At 34.2% G+C, this 21,638-nt stretch overlaps 1 protein-coding gene across 1 annotated transcript; it reads left to right on the forward strand.

Annotated features, from left to right (window-relative positions):
• Window positions 1-4,003: 4,003 nt before the first annotated feature.
• LOC133173552 (ankyrin repeat, PH and SEC7 domain containing protein secG-like) lies at window positions 4,004-20,936 on the forward strand. Its single transcript, XM_061308535.1, has 4 exons — window positions 4,004-4,304; window positions 4,482-4,583; window positions 14,235-14,441; window positions 20,635-20,936. Exons 1-4 carry the CDS (start codon window positions 4,004-4,006, stop codon window positions 20,844-20,846), a joined length of 822 nt encoding a protein of 273 aa, XP_061164519.1. The 3' UTR covers window positions 20,847-20,936.
• The last annotated feature ends 702 nt before the right edge of the window (window positions 20,937-21,638 follow it).

Raw genomic sequence — 21,638 nt, forward strand, 5'->3', positions numbered from 1 at the left:
TTATTGATTACATATATATACTATACCTCTTGCAGGAGATGATGAACTACATGGGTAGTTACATGCGAATGAATTGCTGGACTTTGTGGAATTACCTGTTTAATTGTGATTGCAATATGTAAGACAAAAAATGTCAATAATAATAATTTTAAAATGTGGTACATACTGGTATTATTTGCAAAGACATAGAAGTACCTAGCTAAATCCATTAATATTTATACAATTGAACACAGATAAAAAAAAAAGGGGGGGGGGTAAGTAAATTTCTTGAAAAATACAATTCTTAAATTTTACCATTTTTGTAAAATTAATTACAAATATACTGTTACATTTACTTAAATGTAAAAATTTGTGTTACATGGTCTAACATGGGACCAATATGACTCTCTATAGCTGTTTAGCAGCACATGCCACAAATAAACTTAGAAGTCTAAAAAAAAATAATTAATCATTACGGTACTTATTTTTATGGCTCAAACAAACAAAAAAGGAATATGTAATACCTGGTAGTATTCTAGCTATTCATTGTTGTATTTGTTTACCTTCAGTTGTGACCACAGATAATTCTGTGGTTGTTGACATGTTGTCAAAACCACCGCTGATGCCGGCAATCATGTCCTCATCCAGAACTTCAACAATCTAAACATCAAAGAGATTTCTATGTATTTATACCAAAAAAACTATATGCGTTTCTTCCCTTATTGGTTACATGTATATAAACCTACTTTTATTACAACTTGCATAATAGGCTTGAGTATGCAAGCTACCTATCGATACGATACATATCACGATAGGGTCATGCGATACATGTATCATGACAGAGCTGTCAACAATTGAATCGTATCTAGAGCCCTTGCAATCAATACGATCGATGTAATTTTGTTTCGTTACACTTCTATTGCATAATAATGTTTACACACTTATACAGTACTTATACAGTGGATATAGCTCATAGTTTTTGTTTTCATATGCATGGTTGTGATTAAAATGTTTTTTTGTGTGAAACTGATCAAGTCAAACATTGTGGATATACATAAACAAAATTTGTAGAGCGTGAAATAGCTAGATGTACAGAATGTGAGGAAATCGGTCACCCATGGTTTGTGGTAAAATATAACTTTTCATCTATTTTGTTTTACAAAAAAAAAAAAAAATGCTAAAAAAATAATTTTGAGTTAGTGTCGTAATATAATTATTTTTTATTATACATGTTTACATGATATCTTTTTTTAAAACATTTTTCAGCTGATTTTAAATTTTAATCATGTTCCTTTATTCTCTGCACTGAAAGATAATAATATGTATAAAACATCTTCCCACGGCTTCAGTGGATCAGGAGGTGGCCCCCCTCCTGTCCCCTTCTGTTCTCGCCGTCTGACGGCCTCCTTCTTCCTGGTCTGAGATTGTAAATCAATCCGCTTTTTCTTATTACTCTTTATGTCTCTTTGTGCGTAACTGCACACATTTACACTGAAAAAAGGAAAAAAAAACTAAGCATAATCAACATTAGGCAACAAAGAAATAAAAGACACTTACAAATGAAAACTGAGAAGTTGACAAAATCGTAAATTTCGCGAAACTCTGACAGGAATACGTTCTATTTCCACCATGGAAGAGTTATAGTTCTTAGTGCGCTCTTTTGTGAAAAAGTCGGAAAATGTACAAATCTCGCGGGATTTCAGGGACAATCGTAACAACATGTAAACAATATGTTGAATGTCGATGAAAAATCGCGTAACAAACATGCAAATGAGACACTGTATTGTTGTGGACTTAACATGCATAAGAAGTAGAAACAACAACGTCAATTTTTTCACCACAGGAAGTTGTTGACAAGACGTAGTGTTGACGGTTCATTTCTAAATACAATGTATATGCCTCGGAAACGTCGTAATGTTTATCAATAGATGATAAATCCTGGGCTTTCGCAATCTCACATATGCCTATTAGTTCTTCTATTCTAACTGGAATGACAAATTCATTAAACATTCAAAATTGGATTGAGATCGGCATGTTTTGTATCCTCCGCTACGTCATTGTTGTTCCAGTCAGACGACCAAACGCGCCTCTAATTTGAAGAGTTCCAGTAATGGAAATAGAAAGTATTGAAGTGTATTGTAATAAAATCGGCATTTGTTGTAGATGACTTAAATCCGGGAAAGTTAAATTCTACTTTTACCTTTCTCTGACCTCCTCCCAGGCCTTGTTTTTCTTTTCTACAGTAAGGAGAGGAGAAAACTTCCCTCTTATTATGTCGACGCGGTCCGAAACCGCGTCGACGAGGGCGTTTATTTCCTGCTTGGACCAATTACTTTTTCGCGACATTTCGGAAAATGTCGTCTGCACGTCAACGGCGTCGGGTTTCCCGCAGTATCGAAGGACATTTCTACCGCCAAACCTAAAAGATTTCCACTACGACTTGCGACGTCAATCTAAGACTTAGAACTTACGATTTAAAGATACGACATGTTTCGTAAAACGGTCTTACGATTTGTCTTAAGTTCGGCAAAGTTTAAGACTTAGGACTTGTAGGACTTGCGACCTTTTGTAAAACGCAACCCTGTTCATCATTTTAATAAGAAGCTGCAATTGAAATACTCGCAGATCGGATAGATGAATCTTGAAGTGATATGAGGCATGAAACTATTTTGTTAAACTGGTCTTTTATGAATCCAGTCAATGCGAAATACTCTTCAGGCGATAGAAAGGATGGATTTTCGACATTTAGAAGACACCAGTGACCGGTCATCATATGGAGTATAATGAAAGCAGCCCACAAATATCAATCTTAAATAACAGTTTTCAATTTCTTTGAGGAAGTCAAGCTCACTGTTGTTTTTGTTGGAGTATTTATATTATATTCGAAATAATTAGACATAAAACACTTTTCCATGTTATTGAAAATTAAAAAAAGGTAAGGTAAAAGAATTATCAAACTTCAAAAATTCTGTAAAATCTATGAACTAGTGAGCATTGGCTCACAGACTTCTTGTTTGGTCGTATTTTGCCTTGTATGTTTAATACCGATTATTTGGCCTTTGCTTCATACTAATTGCCGGTACATCACAGCTATTAATTTTAAACATAGTGATCATTTTAACTAGATTACATTAGTTCTTGAAAGGTTCCTACATGCATCCTCTTTCGAAATAAGGTGATTTTCTCTACGTTATTATTGGAAGAAAGGTACTATTCAAGAGCTCGCTAGTTGTTCATTTAATACCTTAGATAAAGAGCAGCCATCCTAAAAACTGAAGCATATCTGAGTAAACTTAGAAATGTGTACAATATAGTAAAGGTTTGCTCTATTTCGAATTTTTATGTTCTAAAAGAGTTATGCATTTTTCCTCAAGTGTAAGTATTTCACTTGTATGAAGATAAATGTTAGAATCTGAGTGTGCAATGCCATCATTATCATTAAATACAAAAGCATATATTAACAAAATAGAAATGCTTTTTTATCCATAATTATTTATTAACATAATTTTTCTCTACGAAGTAACCATGTATAGTTTAATATTTTTAAACACAAAGCCATGATTCTTTATTACTCCATGTGATACTAGATGTTATGTTCGATTGACGTCATATAATTGTGCTGCATAGTGTGAACATGAAGATTTATCATTATCATGCATGCAGTCCTGTCCACTGTTTGGATTGGTGAAGCATATATTAGGTAAAACTAGCATTTTTGTCTAATAGGCATTATTTTGAAAAATTATGATTCTGCATTTTTCTGTGAAGTTCAAATACACCTGACTGGATGTCAAGATGTAGGCTATAACGCTATCAGAAATCCACTCAAGGGTGGTCAAGGGTTTCCTTTTTTGATGAATGGGAACATTCAATGACCTTTTTCTTGCCATAAAAATGCACAGAACAGCTGATGAAGGAAATGCATACAACAGGTCTTAACTTGAAGGTTAACGTAGTCTTTATTTCAGTTGTTATGGTGTGATATAGAATTTGCGAAAGGAAAACTATCAATATTTAGTTAAAAATGGATTTAATTCTGATGAAAACTTTATCAAAAAGGAAATTTGCTAAAGATGCGCCAGTCTTGCTTAGACGAAAACGACTTGCATCGAATGGAGAAGTGCTGGAAACCCATGACAATCCGGGTTACGTTGTTGTAGGAATTGACATTTTTCAGTGTGTTTTAAATGGCGATAAAAAAGCTGTTGATAACTATTTATTGTCCGGAAAAAACCCCAACATTCGAAATAGAGATAAAAACTCGCTTCTTCATTTAGCAGTGGAAGCAGGGAATGTCGATATCGTGGACATGTTTTTATCCGATGGTAAAAATTAGAACTTATAAGAGGTCAACCATTGCATTTAATAATTGATATGTACTTGCACATATTGCCACAGTAGTTTTAAAACATCTAAACACGTAAACAAATACATGCATATATGTCTCTGTATCATGGAACCCACTTGATTTCTTTTTCGGTCATTTGTTTCATTTTTTACAGATCGATGCCAGATTGATAACAGCAATGACTTGGGACAAACCCCTCTAATGTGCGCTGTGACACTGAACGATATGGAGTTGGTTAAATGTTTAATGAAAGCAGGTGAGATGGCAATGTAGTTTGCTTTGCATAATAATCACATAAATTCCTATTTTGATAATAATGACAAAAGCGTACGTCAAAATAAAGAAAGATGTATAATTATAGAAATCTAGGAGGAATAGTGTTTTGCATAAATGACTATATTTAACGCCTTTTTTTTTTGTCTTTTTCGGTCGCTTCTTTTGCTTTCATATCTTAATCTTATTTCACTTTTGTTAATAATAAAAAAAAATGTCAATTTGGAACCGAATATAAATGTTAAAGTTACAAAATGAGTCAAAATCATGTGCTTCTTTTGAGATAATTGTATCACCAAACAAAAGATTTATATGAAATATAAATAAAGCGAAGTTTGACAACTCAACTGCACTGTAAAGCAAGAAAGAACTGCAAAACGTAAGTGCCTGAAAAACGAAGGTTGTATCGTTATCGTCAATGTCTAGGTCACGCGTCTTTTACTTTTAGCGTGAACCTGTGAACAATATTGAATTGGTGCAAGCAAAAGCGAGGAATAAATTCTGATCATCTTTATTGAAGATTGTATCAAAATTCTCGGTCATCCGACATTTATATCTATGGAATTGACACCATGGTAAATTCTTCAACTTTTCTGCGCATGTGTACAATAAAGATGAAGAAGTGAAGCATTTTTTGTGTGGGGGCAAAGAAGAATTATTTTTACTTTTATTTTTCTCCGTAAAGGTAGATTTTTTAGGTTCTGAAACCTGTGATTTTCTGAAACCTAATATCTCCAAGAATTGAACAAAATTTGCATGTATCATGCAAACATTCTACTTTTGTCAATTTTCCCCTTTTTCCGTCACGGTGTCTCTTTAATATAATTTTAGACCATGATACAATAAAATGATTGTATGTATTTTGTACTTACCGCTTTCCAAATATAGAAAATTTACACTTACTTGCCCTCGATTGAACATTTATTTTCCTAAAGGTTGATAAATTATGCATAGTATTGAAAGAATGGGTCTAAAATTACCGGTGGACAAGATAAATAAATATGACATGTATAAAAAATACATCTCTCTTTCCCCATGTCCCTCTCTATTCTGTAGGGCACAAGTGCACTATTTACAAAGGTTTCAAAATGGAATTAACAGTATGGCCACGTCCATGTTAGTTCAGAAGATTTTAAATATATGCCTGACAATTTAAAGGGGCTGGGACATATATTTAAAGCTCATATTTTTTTAAAAAATTTTCTAGATAATATCATGACTTTAATGTTGCTAGAGCACTTCACACCGAAATATAGTAAAACAAGTTAAGAGACTACTTTTTTTCTGGAAATTATTAAAACTATGAATTTTGAGACACGTTTCATGACACATTTCCTTAAGCTTGCACTTTCACAAAGTAAACTTTATCCATAATGCTTAAGGAAAGTAGAAATTTTGTTGTGTATTAGTGTAAAACATGAAAACTATAATCCAGAAAGTTCAGAGTAGAAATGCGAGAAAGCAAACTCACGAGTATTGTCAGTCCGTGCTCAGTGATGTGTGCATACACACCCGGTAAAACACTAAGTCAGAATCAGATATCAGTGCGCGTGCATGCATGTCCTCATATTCATTTCTAATAATTGAATAATGTAGGAACTTGCATTAGTTATTTATTACATTTTCAACAGTGAAATACTGATATTTATTTATCGAATAAAAGTGTTATTCTCTCGAAGTGTGAAAGGATATCAAAGTGATATTCTGTCACAGTGTGAAAGGATATCAAAGTAAGTAAAAAATAATTTTTGGCCTGTCATAAGATATAGTATTTAAGCCGTCTTGTTAGAGATTAAAACTGCCAATTTCTTCCTAAATATTTTGCTAAAACCCATGTTACAGTGTGTTCAATATCACAATTGCTAAGCTATGACGTCTCAGCCGCTCAATTATGACGTCACAGCCTATGACACTGTGTCAAGGGGATGAAGGACACATGGTCACATGACTGGTTAACTACGTCATAGTCTCCGTTTATATAAGTGCAAAACATGTAAAGCATCAGTTCATGTATAAATTTTTGCCATTTTTAAAACTTTAATTACCATTTTTTATATTAAAAAAAAATTAAAAGTGTTAACATTCTTGTAAACATTAACAAATTATGAAAAAGATTGATCCACTCCTCTGTTTCCCTAAACTGCGCGTCCAACAAGTCGGTGACGTCATAAAGGATCTGTTAGTACAGCAAGATCATACTCGGTGAACACAGGGGCGGTATTACGTAAAAAACAGGTCATAATCAGCAAATGATGAAATATTTTGAGAAACGGGGAACACAATTTTTTTTTTTAGCATGGCTGATGACGGAAATCTTATATAGGTATATCTCATTTCGCTTATAGTTGGTTTTTCCCCATCTTCGCTAGCCAAGGGCTTCTGATACGCTACTCTCCTCATAAGCCCTTGACATACGGTGTTAAAAAAAGTTGGGATTTTTTTCTCAAGTTGTGATTGGAGTTGATCGACATCGTTCGACCAATCAGCAATTGTTTTTTGTAAATGACGATATAGGTGACTCTCGATGGCTCGAACTCCGATCTCTCGAAGTTCTCGATCTCTCGAAGTGAACCTCCGGTCCCATTTTTTTCCTCTATATAACTAAGCAAATTTACTCCTGATCTCTCGAACTCCCGATCTCTCGAAGTTCTCTATCTCTCGAACCAAGACCTGGGTCCTGTTACACACATTTCATTGTTTTTTACTCTCTATCTCTCGAAGTTTTGATTGCGCCGGTATACACATCAATCAAGGGTAAAATTATAATGCATCTTAGACTTACCTGGATAACAGTGAACGCCAGGGGCTGGGATGGATGTGTTAACTGGGTGTTGACATAGATGATACTACACCTGTGAGTCGTCCGAGTGTTGAAATAATTTAATTGGTTAATTGTAAATTATATACAAATCGCTTCACAACTTATTTTGACTGGACGAGACGATAATTTTGAGAAAATAATTAAGGGACGTGTCAGTAATTTTCCACAGATTATGAACTTTAGTATTTTAGAGTCTAAACAATTCCAGTTTGGCAAACATTGCACAAGAAATCCTATCTCAAGAACTGAATACCGATTACGAGCAATCTTTTGAAGGACCGTTCAAGCCCGGGGGGTAGCTAAATCGACAATTGCTATTCAGGTCTCATGTAATCATGAAATAAGAACAAATAAATATTGAAACTTAAAATAATCATTTCATTTATTCAAAATACGATCATTTTTGTTGAAATTAAGTGAATTACCTGTAAAATACGAATGAAAACGTGTAATGACATTATCAATATATCCTTCCAGCATGTATAATAGTAGAACAATGATGATCGGACCTGGAAATTCAGGATTTTATTCACTTTCTATCTCTCGAACCCCCCGATCTCTCGAACTTTTCTTACGGTTCCTTGAACTTCGAGAGATCTCGAGTCACCTGTATTTGCGTTCGGGATATATCTTGACTCTTTAATATCGGTAATGTAAAACGCAAGTAAACAATGATTCGTAGGATAACATGCCATTCTATGAATAGCAATACGGTGTCATCCAATTTCTAAAGCAACGTGCAAAATATGTGATTAAGAATCTAAACTGAAGATGTAGATTTGCATTTTTACATGTTTAAATAAATTAACATAACTCAATACTTTCTTGTTAATTATTCTTTAAAAACAAATTTTTTAAATACGCTTTTTATTTCTGTCGATGACGCAATCTGTGCGTACCTGGTAAGAATCATGATCACGTGACAAGAACAATCCCGTCTTTTGTCAGCAGCGTATGCCAAGGGTTTATGAGGAGAGTAGCGTATCAGAAACCCTTGGCTAGCGAAGATGGTTTTTCCCGTACTCGTGAAATGTAACATGACACGTTTTTGTCATGCTTATGTCCTCTTTAACGATGTCCTGTGAAATAATGAGGTCAGCTTCATCATTCGAAATTTTTACAGTTAATAATATGAAGGATTTGCAAGTATTTTTTTTAGCTCAAGGTCCTTCTCCTCCTTAAGAAAAGACAGGGGCAGAAGGGAAATAAAAGAATATGTAATAAAGAGAAAATTCAATGCATGTAGTTGGATTTGGAATTTATTTCACTCGTGAGTAAGATTTTTTTTCATATATTTTACTCGTCCTTCGCACTCGTGAAAATACAAAAAAAATCCTGTCCCACTCGTAAAATCCATATCCAACTACAAAACACTGAATATCCTCTATACATACTCTAAATTTCGGGGTTGTTTTTTTTTTTCGTTAACAATTAAGAACGATATACAATGTAAATACTAAATAACAACCTTAGTCAATCAGATTTTGACTTAGTATAATGTAGGAATCCATTATACCTATCTCTATTTTTAATTTCATTGTTTTCTGTTGAAAACGAAAGAAGTTATAGCCATTTATAGTTTCAGCCAATCAAATTGCAGAACCGTGCATGCGCGTGTTTTCAATAATTTCTGTATATGACATACTGTAGAACCTTTAAATATATACATCTACCTGTATCTTAAATTTCAAAGGATTTCGTCAAAAATCAAGAAGATATTGATAATTATTTGTTTCGGCCAATTAGAGCGAAGCGCAGGTGAATAGGCGTACGTTCACGCTAATTTGACCATGTCGTCTTGTTTACACCACTAATATATCTTTATGTTTTGAGTTTCAAAGCATTTCATCAGAAATGTAAAAGTAATGGTTATATTAAGTATATCAGTCATTTTACTTATTGCACGCGCACTTACGTGCATGCATGTGCGCGCAAATCACCTTTGTTACGCACATCTACACAGCATGCCTGTTAACCCTAAGAAGGTTTCATCTCAATCGGATGAGTAGTTTCCGAGAACACTCGCGGACAAAAAGTACCGGAGAAATTTTGAAAAAATGAAAGTAAAAACAATATATTCACAAACTTCGTTTGGAGAACCTAATTATAATATTCAACATGTCACAACCCTTGGTTACAACTGAGAGGGCGAATGTACCATGAATCAGTTTTATCTCTTTTAAACCATGAGCGCATATTTATCTATTAATCTTCTGACACAACTTTATTAATGCACGTATAAAACTACTAACTGTTAAACGGTTAAAGAGATAACAAGCATTCACCGACTATGTATACTGGCTAAAAAAAAATGGGCGTCCTCATTATCGTATGAAGATTCAAGAAATCGTGATTAACCCTGCCTATGAAAACAGATTTGTTCTTTGTAAATACATGTAATAACGTAAAGTTGTAGATTGGATGTTGACCATTCCTGCAAAATGCTCGTTTTGAAAGTGTATTTTGTCGCAAATTCTTTCGCATGTCGTTAAGTGCAGTCATCATTCATATTTTTATCAGTGTGGCAAAACCCTTCATCAAATTCATTGAAATTAATTACCTATATACAGGCCCGTAGCAACATTTATAAAGGCAAAAAAGCAAATAAAACAAACACGCACACACGTAAACTGCCAAAACTTGAAAATTCTATTTAGTCAAATGCTGGATTTTGCAAGTGAACAAAAAAAGGTGGATTAACCAGGCCTGTTGTGTATTTAAGTTTAAAGCAATTTTTGTTTTATTTAAATCAAACACGTTATGAGGAGTACGTTTTTTACAGAACTTCACAAAATTTTCTTATCGTCCGCGTGGCACAGTGGTTAGAGCCTTTTCTCTAGAGTCGCGGAGTAAGGAGATGATCCTTACATCGCGGGTTCGAAATCCACTTTGTGAAGCGGAGACCGGTCCTTCGGACGAGACCGTATAAACCTAAAGGCCCTACTTGCAGAGTACAGGTATAAATTTGCAGTCCTCCTCCGGTAAATGGTGGCGTCCCAAATTAATTGAATCGAATAACGCTCAGCCTTTTCCTTTATTTTGGTTCTCGATCAATTTTTTTAAGTTGTGGTGATTTGCTGGTGTAGCTAGCATTTTAGGCATCTGAACAACACAAGTTACAATGTAAAAAAGCGTAACGGATATAGTAAAACTTGGTTACAGGGCAGTGATGAGGACTGTGAATAACCGTGATTCATCATATCCGTTTAATAAGGAAAAGTCTTAATAACCGAGATTTCCTTAAAAAATTTAGTTATGACAGTAAAACCCGAGTTTTACTGTACATGTTTCTTTACGTCATATACAAATTATTGCTAACTGAATTAACACTATCGACATCAAATCTGAGTGGACTATTTTGACAGTGATCATGAATTCGCACATGTAGATACATGTAACACGCAGAGGTTAAAATATGTATTCCGATAATACAAATTGAATACTTGCTGCAAATAATTGAAAACGATGTTGGGTTTTGGTTTGTTTTGAGGAACGAATCACTTTTAATTTCAAATGCAAGTTATAATCTTATTAGCACTTTCCTGCGTGTTAATCTTTTGCATCTCCGTTTCACCATTGTACATGTAGCTAATGACGGTTGTGTTTTTAATTGTGATAATTTCTTACCATCATCTTGTTTATTATGCCTCGAAAGCAAAGTTAGGAGTAAAACAGAGGTTACTACAAGTAGTGCATCTTATTTATGCAAACCACTGGTCTGCAAAGTTCATCTTTGACATTTTGTGAGCATATGTATGCTTCTCTACAAGTTTCGAGAGAAAAAAAAAACAAAAATTGTGAACTCGATTCTGATAATAAATAACTTTCCGTGTAAATGCAATATCTTGATAGCGCTTCTGTTTTAGAACATCTAGACAATCAGTTAGCCCTTTTTACTGAACGTGGGGGTTATTATTTAAGGTCTGTCTGTCCGTCCGTCTGTATGTGATTGATTGTATGTTGTTTAACGTCCCTCTTGAGATTTTTTCACTCACATGGAGACGCCACCACTTGCCGGTGGAGAGCTGCAAATTTTGTCCTATACTCGGCACCTACGGCCATTGAGCAGTGAGGGATCTTTTTCGTGCCAGCACCTACTGCGACACGGGACGTCGGTTTATACGGTCTCATCCGAAGGACCGGTCTCCACGTCCCAAGGATCAACTCCTTACTTCGCGACTCTAGAGCAGACGCTCTAACCACTGCGCCACGCGGGCGACCCGTCTGTATGTGTGTGTTTGTAACACATTCGTTTCCGGGAGATCTCTCAAGAAGACTTTGAAAATTTGCAATGGAATTTTATATCAGAACCCCTTTTGATTTTAAGATCCCAAGGACAAGGAAATAAATTCATATTTTCTGTCTGTATGTAACACTTGTTTCCGGGCGATATCTCGAGAAGCCTTTGAGCTTTTGCAATGACATTTTTAAACACAACTTCCTATGGTCTAGCAAAAACCCTTTTGATTTTGAGGACAAAAGCTCAATGATCAAGACTATAATTTCATACCTTCTTTAACACTTTCGTTTCCGGGCATTATTTTTAAAAGTTTTTTGAGCTTTTGCAATAATTTTAAGTTTATCGCAACTCCTTATGGCCTAAAGAAAACTTCGTTTGATTTTGAGATCGAATGTCAATATTAAAAAAATCATACATTACAAATAATATTTTTCCAGAAGATAACTTTATATTTCTTTGACCTTTCTTCGATAAATTCATTATCAAAAGTTGTGATATTACATAAAGAAATCAATTTTAAGGTCCAGAGGTCAAGGTCGTATACTGATATATTATGTTTGTGTGTAGCAATTTCGTTTCCGGACAATATCTGAAGAAGTCTTTGGGGTTTTACAATGAAATTATATATCACAACGCCTTATGGTCTGAAGAAAACCCTCTCTTATTTTGAGGTCAAAAGGTCAAGGGTAATAAATTCGTACTTTCCAGATGAAAACTTTAGTTTTCATTGAGCTCTCGTCGATAAAATTTAATACCACGACTCCATGTGGTCTAAAGAACCCTATCGACTTCAAGGTTAAAAGGCCAGAGGTCATAAATTCATACATTGTCTGTGTTCCACTTTTTTTTCAAATTATATCTTTAAAAGATTTTGCAATAAATTTTATTTCGCAACCCTCATGGCCTAAAACAACCCATATTGATTTTTAGGTCAAAAGGTAAAGGTCAGAAATATATATTGCATATTAGTTTTCAGAGAATAATTCTACGTTCTCTGTTACATTTATTGCATGATCGTGAGGGAAATATGAAGATTTATTCATCCAAGAAAAATCATATTTCTCGAGGGCTTCGCCCGAGGGTAATATGTTTTTATTTTTGGCTGAATATAAATCTTCATGTTTCCCAAACATTCATGCAATGAATTGTTTATTATACAGAAACAAGCAAAACCTTTTTAAAATAAACATGAACTTCAAATTCGGCACCGCTCTTAAATTCACTTTCAGCAGTGTAGCCTGGTTCCCTGGCTCATTCTTGCCAAGGCAGGAGGAGTATACGAAGCATAACAGGGACAGGGAACCAGACTATCAGTAGTGTTACTGAAACAATTTACAGATTTGTGACGTGAACCAGGCTATTGTGACGTCAACTACTCTCGGGGGGTTTTCGTTAAACGAACGATAACTATTGCGGGAAAATGCATTAGGTCTCCGAAGAGTTTGAATATGATGAAAAGCATGACGACGACAGGGAAATATGAAGTTTTATGGCCCTGTCACGTGAAAATCTAGAACCAATCAGATAACGCGTTGTATAGAATAATTAATGAATTATAATGAGATATAATAAAGGCTTTTGCAATGAAACTTTTGGTCCTGAATTTCTTTATCTTTAAAAGAACTGATATTGACTTTAACGTCTGAAAGGTCAAGGATGACCTTCTTTCCTTCTCCATCTGCAATTTTTGTCTAGTTCTTCCACTCTCTTTTTCTCCTTAAGCTGGGGACACAATTCTCTGACTTAGCTTGTTTGTAGTTCAGATTACTATGTGGTCGGGACAAAAATGTCTTAAAGCGAGTGTCTAAACTATACTTAAATGCTATACAAGTCTTAGTTTGACCCAACGGATCTCCATTTCAGCGAGTGCCCTTTGATAGTTCTAATTAGACAATTTTTTTACATTAGGTTTATTATGCAATTAAACTTGTTTATATGGGTATTTTTCTTTTTTTTTAATTTTTAATGTATAATCTTGAATGAAGTTGTGTCAAAGCCAAATTTTATATTGCGTCTTGCATTTTCCCATACAACATACATGTATACTGTATCTTTACATCTACGGATTGTGCAGACGCGATAAACCACATTATATTCCATAAGTAAAACAATCTGTTTAAAAAGAGTTATGAAGTAGAAAGTGGCAAGCAAATATAACATAATGTAAGCAAACCAGTCGCTGTGAAATTACTCATTTTCATGGGTATGCAATTTTCGATGTCTCGAGGTACAATGTATACAGAGACTCACATACTCATGCTAAAAATTCAAAAACATTATAACTCTACACTTTTTCAACCATGAAGTCAAAACCAAATGAACAATTATTTTCATCTCAGACCATAAAAATTGAAATGACGAAAGCAAGTAACTTCACAGATGCCTTTGCCATGCGGGAATCTGTCAGGATTGCTTTAGCTATTTATTATTAAATCGCACATTAATAAATAAAAATTGAAAGAGTTCCTTATCTCTTTGGAAAAAGTATATTTTTGGATGAATTGTGTGATTGTTGGATGAAATACTGAAAAAAAATAAGATGACAATGCTGAAAAATATATTTGTTTAAACAGGAGCTGATATAGAAATGCGAGACAATACAGGGAAAACTTCCTTACTGATAGCTCTGCAAGATTCCAACTACGACATTGCTGACTACCTGATCAGACACGGAAGTGACGTCAATGTAACAGATACACTTGGACATAGTGCACTTTTTATTGCTATTAACACACTTGACAGGGGTTGTGTCAAGATAGTTTCTAAACTCTTAAAGGCTGGTAAGTCACCTATTTTCCCTATCTTCATTCACTATAATGACAATTTCTCCCATGGGATGATTACTAAAATACATGCACTTTGCATGAAGGAACGTAGAGAATTGCTGCCAACTTTGAATTAATGATCATTGACCATTACTCATTCATAATTCACTGACAAAACGTCAGAGATACTCAAGCTATAGAGTGCCATAAATATCCTAAAATGACATAAGACATACATGTAAGATGTAGGCCACTGAGTTTCAGCAACTATTGGATAAAATACTTAAGTACTAAAATACAAAATTTATGTACTTCTGCATACATGTAGAGGCTTTATCACGAAGTTCCACTTGCGTGAAACATCGTTTTAATTGCTTAACCTAAAATTCATAAAGAACTTAGAATTAACATAATAAATCTCATACTACGTTTGAAAGTAAATTGTATTCTATATGTCAGAAGCGGATTTGAATGGGGGAGGGGGGAGGGACCCAGTTTCCGTTTGGATGCACACAATACACAGTAAATGAACAATACAGAGGGTGGTAGGGAGATCATGACAGTCTGTGCTGCTAGTGATGACACAAGGACGTATAACGTATACATATACAAACAACCAAAACTGCACACAGTTACAGTCTTGCTTTGTCATTGCTTTTCTGTAATTATATTCTCGCAAGCATTTTTTTAATAAATGAATATTATTTTACTGAACAACTTGAATAAACTGGTTGAATTAAAAAAAATATTTTATGCTCCCTTCGAAGAAGGGAGGGCATATTGCTTTGCCGCTGTCTGTCGGTCCAACAACAGTTTCCGTTCAATTTCTTCGCAGAGGTTGCACATACTGCAATGAAATTTGGTATACAGATTTATCATAAGAATATCTAGGTCAGGTTCTGTTTTGGGTACGACCGAGCGATTTTTGACAGTTACTCCCCTTGGACTTAGGAAAAATCCAATTATTTGCTTTCCGTTCATTATTTCTGCAAAGGTTGAACAAATTCATTACTGATTTATCATGAGAAAAGCCAAAGATGTGATGTAGAAGACTATTTCTGGTTGATGCATCACGGTAGATGACCCCTATTGATTTTAAGTTCAAAAAGGTCATTTTCATTTCCATGTACATTGTCCATAATAAAGGCTTGTGCACCCTATAATGTGTGTCCCGGGGGGGGGGGGGATATGTGTTTCACAAACATCTGTTGTTACAATCAAATTGGCTTTACTACATTGAAAAAAGTAAACTCCTCCAGTCACTAGTTGTGACGTCACTCATTTTCAGGAATATTTTATGAAGCATGTAAGGGTGGTAGTTTCTATAATGATTGAAATGTATGTCTATATAAACGTATTTAATTCAACACGCATTATTTACAAATGTAATTGTAAATTACTGTTCCCTAAACGACATCGCAAAATTTGATATACAGCAATCCAAATAGCTTGCTATAGGCCTGTAGCTAAATTTTGTAAGTGGAGGGGGAGGGCAACTTCCGAAAAATCCCGCGTACTACGGGCCGATGCTACATGTGTACCATCTGTCTTTCCAATCATGGAGTCTTCCGTACAATGTCAAGTCCAAGTACTTTTACATTATCGAAAATAGCCCGATTTTTTTTTTTTAAATTACAAAACTATAAGGTTATCGATAATAGAACTTAACATCTGTGGTATTAAAATACTATCACTCAAAGTTTTTTTGTTTGTTTTTTTTTTCTCTCTCTCTCGAGAATTTTTCACCATTTCCCGGTGGAAGACTGCAAATATAGACCTATACTCGGCACACAGGTCCACTGAGCACTGAGGAATATTTTTCGTGCCAGTATCTACTGCGATTCTTTTTATATAAAATATTAATCACACTGCAATAATGATTCTTTGAATAGGTTTGTACACACTAGACGTCATAACTTCATTACACATATACATACGTTGAATACTATCATTTTGTAAATCGAAAACAATATGAAAAAATATATTTGGGCTAAATTCGAGATTTGAATCCTGGACCTCACGCACCTAAAGCGAGAATCATGACCCTAGACAATAATCCATATGACTTTATTACAAATTAAATGCAAACAGCACATGCAGATATAATATAAGCTAAATCTTTCAAACTAACGTGGAGTAATTCTAAAACTTTAAGCGTGATCGATGCCAACAAATTCCCAATTGACTTTTGATTACTATATAAAACAAATTGACCCATAGAAAAAAACAACGGCGCGGTACCTTTGAGAGGGGTGGATGGGGCCATGAGGAGTTATCGTATAAAAGTTAATTGCAAAAGATCAAGAGCTTCTTTAGATATCGCCCAGAAAAGAGTGTTTCACACAGACAGAATGTATGAATTTAAGACCTTGACTTTTGATCTCAAACCCAATAGTGGTCTTTCTTAGGCCACAGGGAGTAGTAGTATGAAATTCATTGCAAAAGCTCAAAGGCTTCTCGAGATATCGCAGGAGACACAAATTCTCTGAAAGTGTTAAAACACAGAATTTATGACCTTGACCTTTTACCTCAAAACCAATAGGGGTAGACTTCTTTAGGCCATAGGGATTTGTTATGTAAAACTTCATTGCAAAAGCTTAAAGGCTTTTCGAGCCCCCACTTTCAGTGAAAACGGAGGACTAAAATGTTAACAAAGGTTTAACCTGTGTCACCTTTCACAGTAACCAATAAAATCGTCCATGCATTGGCGGTCGTTGGAAAATTTACCTGAGATTCCTACGCAAACGAAAGCGCGCAATCTCTGTATAGAAACTTGTAACCGTGAGCATCACTCATTATTCCTTCGTCATAGAATGTAATCCGACATTTACACATAATATCTTTAACTATACAGCCATTTCCAAGATAAGCTTCATTTTTGTTGGTAGAATTTTTTTTATTTACACAAATAATATATTTTCGTGTTTTTCAACTGAGTAATTCGATGACCTAGCATCGTTTTAAGGGATTCAAAATTTTATTTTCTATAGTCGCTTGCAATATTCGAACTATAGTAGAATATTCGGAACATTTTGTAAAAACGAATTTTGTGTAGGTTAGCAAAGACTATGCAAGAGTTATCCTTCTTCGGTTCATTCACGTTTACAGGTATACGACTTATTTATAATTCAAAAACCCTTTTGTTACTTACGCAAAAAGTAACATCAAATGGATGTGTTAGTTTCAGATGTTCACAGGCATCTGACATGTGGATAGTGTGTTTCAGAGCCAATAATTTCTCCAAATTGTGTGATTTTCCCCAGCATCATTTGCATTCATGAATTGATCTGTAAAGACCGTTTTAGGTAATAATAAACATTTTTGAAAAATGCCAGCATGTCGTTTTTTTAATACTTTTAATATAAATTGGGAGGATGATTTAAACGCAGTGACGCACACATCCACACGTCGGGTGCTTGCATATGTTGAATACTGTTTGCTCAACTTTTGATTGCCCCGGCCATCAAAACGCCCAATCTCTACAAAGCATGTTATTTTAATAATTATGGAGGTATTAAACGGTTTTATTGTATGCTCCCTGCATTTGAACATTCTTAAAATAGCTAAATAATGGGTACATGGTATGAGATCAAGTCCAGTTATCTGTACTTTCCTTATAATTTAACAAACAAAACGCAGTAAAGTGATGCATAATTTATAAAAAAAAAATAAATAAATAAAAAAAAATTAAAAAAAAAATAAAAACAAACAAACAAAAAAACACCACACAGACAATAATTGACAAATAATTCTCGCAGTATTAAAGCATTTATAATTACTTTCTACATGTACAATGGAAGTTCAGCAGTTTTTGTTAAGGAAAATCATCTTATCGATATTGTCTAAGAAAAGACGGCTTTCTTCAACTTTGAGGTAAGTAATCCAGTTGCCGAAGAAAATATTGATTTCTTTCTGATGGACACGAAACGGATGAGGAATTGTCAACAGTCGGTTGCGCTTCGTCCTCTAATTTATCTGGATTTCAATTGCTAGCTTATAAGACATGATTCTACAAAAGGATCATTGGGCTTCACAGATCGTACATTTCACAGTTTTTGTTGTTGTTTTTTTTTTTTATCCGTTTCGATTGAAAATTTCCACATACTTGATTTTTAAGACTGGAAGCATCAGACATCCCCTATCGAACCTTCACATCCGCAGTGAAATTTTTGTCTTGATCAGGCAAGCTGATTTGTATCTGTAGAAAAAGCTGATTTTATTTTAAACGCCAGTCAGCACACGACTCAACAACACGCTACATTTCCACAGATTACAAATTCAATGAAATGATCATGGAATTTGCAAATATTGATTTAAAACAAGATTGTTGATACTCATGTAACTTTAACTTATTTGTCAGTATCCTGTTTGGTTTAGGAATTCATCGTACTCAGAACATACATTTGTCTATCGCATCAACTCGAAACAATCCGGTAGGAGACTAATAAGGGAAGTAGTGATGACTTGCAATAAATTGAAGTTGTAAGTTTGACAATGTCTCTCTCTATTAAAACATTCAAATATGACACAGATGTATCATAATCTGTGGTGGCTTATTTTAAGTTCAGTTAAGGTCAAGATCTAGTAAATGACTTCAGACTAACTTTTTGGTGCTAGATCCATTATGACGTCATAATCAATTTTAACTTTCTTTTTCCCGTACTTTACGGCTCTAGTAGAATTTTGTAGAAAATAAAGTACTTTCATACAATTCAATTTGAAATCATGTGAAAAGTCATCCCGATACCTATATTCAATTTAATATTTTTTTAAAGAAGAGGCCAAGAACATACAAATTACCGTTTTCTGAGAGACTGTAGGCAATCTGGATGCATTTCTTTGTCTGATATGGAAAAAAACTCCCGTATTCATGACTAGTTTTCTTAATTTTCCATGGAAAATGACAGTTTAAAATATGATTTTTCGTCTTGTTCATCTACAAATTATGCCCCGAAACACCTTATCTGACCAAGCTAAAGTTATAAAGCACCATTAAAGGAATTTATTTCTTAAATTTGAGAAATCTGTAGGCACCTTTCATTTACTAGATCTTGACCTTAAGATGTATCTGATCAATATATGCATGAAAAGAAGATGATACGTTAATCATTGAAATCGGCCTAGTCACCAAATATGATGAAGATTTCCAGTATCAAGTTTCTTGAATCGCGTTTGTTGTGGCCAATAACGTTTTAACAAAGTGCCATATTTAGTGAAAATATTGGTAAATATTATGGCTTTGAATCTACATAGTATTTTGGTGACGTTTTGGCGCCAATTTACACCCGTGATTAGATAGACCCAAAGGCGTAGGGGAAAAGTCAAACTAAAGATATCAATGTTTAATTTTAGAGAAGTTACAAGGTTGATATTTGAAACAACAGTATTTACTTCTTTATAGTGTTAATTGATAAAACGTCATCGATGTATCTAATGTCAACTGAAAGACACAGAAAATGACTTCTTTTCATGTAAAAGTTATGAGGTAACGAAAAGCCGTGTTAAAATATTTAAAACTCGAAATCGGCATCAAGTAATCGTCATTTTGTATAAAAAGAGAACATTTTCTTTAAGTCAAAGTAAAATGTAAAACTAAACAAAGGAGATATATTTCTAATATCTTTTTTGTAGTTTCTATCTAACATTATTACCTCTCGAGCAGAAATCCGCCATATTTCAGTCAAAACAAGTATGGCCACAGCATCCAAAGAAGCAACTTGAACACTATTTTTATAATACAATTTTGAGTCTAAACAAATATATTAAGTGATGTTAAAAAAAATAATTGACCATTTGATGGAGAAATCCATATATTCACCTGTAAACTATTCAACATAAAAGAAAAAGAATTACTATATAATAATATACGAAAAATCGCTTAGTTTGGAAACAAATTTTCCTGGCTTAAGAAAAAATATTGGTTCATGGGGCTTTCATATGTGGTTGGTAGACAAGGATGAAACTCGGTTTGATATTTTAATATTTCGTGGAGGACGTGATTTCGTAGGTCTCTGAATACTGCAAAAGCAACGAAAATTAAACCCTAGTGGCCACAAAAATTATTGATTTCACAGTAAAACAAAAAAATCGTTAGTTTTTCCTCCATCGAAATGAAAGTTGATACCTGATAGAGTATCCCTGTTCCTGTAATAGCCAATTTTGCATCATTTGGAGCGTTTTAACCATTTTATACTACTTTTCATCTTAGATTACTCCCTGGACAAAGACAAGGAATGGCTTAAGAAAGAAGGACTGGAAATTGAAGTAAACAAGCCTCAAAATAGAATCAAGCGAGTACTACGCAAAGTTTCTTGTGGCATTAATTCAACCGAGAACAAGGAGAATCTGTTGTCGCTTTTCAATATCCGCCAAACATCTGACGGAGATTCCAAACTTCACATTATGATGATTGAAAGATAAATATATCGTAATATTGTCGTATCACTGTGTACTAAATGTTAGTTTGATTAATAAAAGATCGCCTATGGTTTGTGCTTGGCTATGATATCAGTTGGTGTTATCTATCCCTATGTTTAGGGGAGAGAAAACACACAATGAATGTAAGTCATCCAATATTAGAGCTGTAATTCATTTGAAAGTGAAGGTGGACGTCTGATGAATGTACCAGTGGAGGCTATTTACCATAAAACTGGCATTAATTGTTGTTAATATATATATGAGTGCACTGGCCTGACCTCTCTGAGAGACATGACTTTCACGTGGGAAAATCCACGTGAAATAAGCATGGGTGTGAAAAGTTGTCTGCAATATTATAGAAAGTAGACTTTCAGGTATTGAATACCTTCGACAGAACCATTTTTAAAATTGATTTTAGCGTTTTCTATAAAGTAGAGATTACGGTTTTTGGCTTTATCATGCCCAAAAAATTTAACGTTTTCACAAAGTTTTGAAATTTGCTTTAATGTGAGTTAAAAATATGAACAAGTCAGGAAAGAGTATCAATGAGATAAAGGCGGGCCGTTCTGGAAATACGACATCATTATTTTCTTACATTTCGAAGTTTTAAACATAAAAAGCCTCATAATGAATCATTTAAGGGTGATTTTTCTTAAGGAGGTTGGATCCCACTTTCAAAGGTCTTAAGCATTTTTCGTAAAGTATATTTTTAGTATTTACACACATAGATTAAATAAAAATCAAAACAAGAAATGATGGTCAGTACGGTTCTACAGTACATTTAATATGACCTCT

The sequence above is a fragment of the Saccostrea echinata genome, unplaced genomic scaffold (assembly GCF_033153115.1).
Source record: "Saccostrea echinata isolate AGI-Se365-2 ecotype Australia unplaced genomic scaffold, CSIRO_AGI_Sech_v1 ptg000056l, whole genome shotgun sequence".
Classification (NCBI taxonomy): Eukaryota; Metazoa; Mollusca; class Bivalvia; order Ostreida; family Ostreidae; genus Saccostrea; species Saccostrea echinata.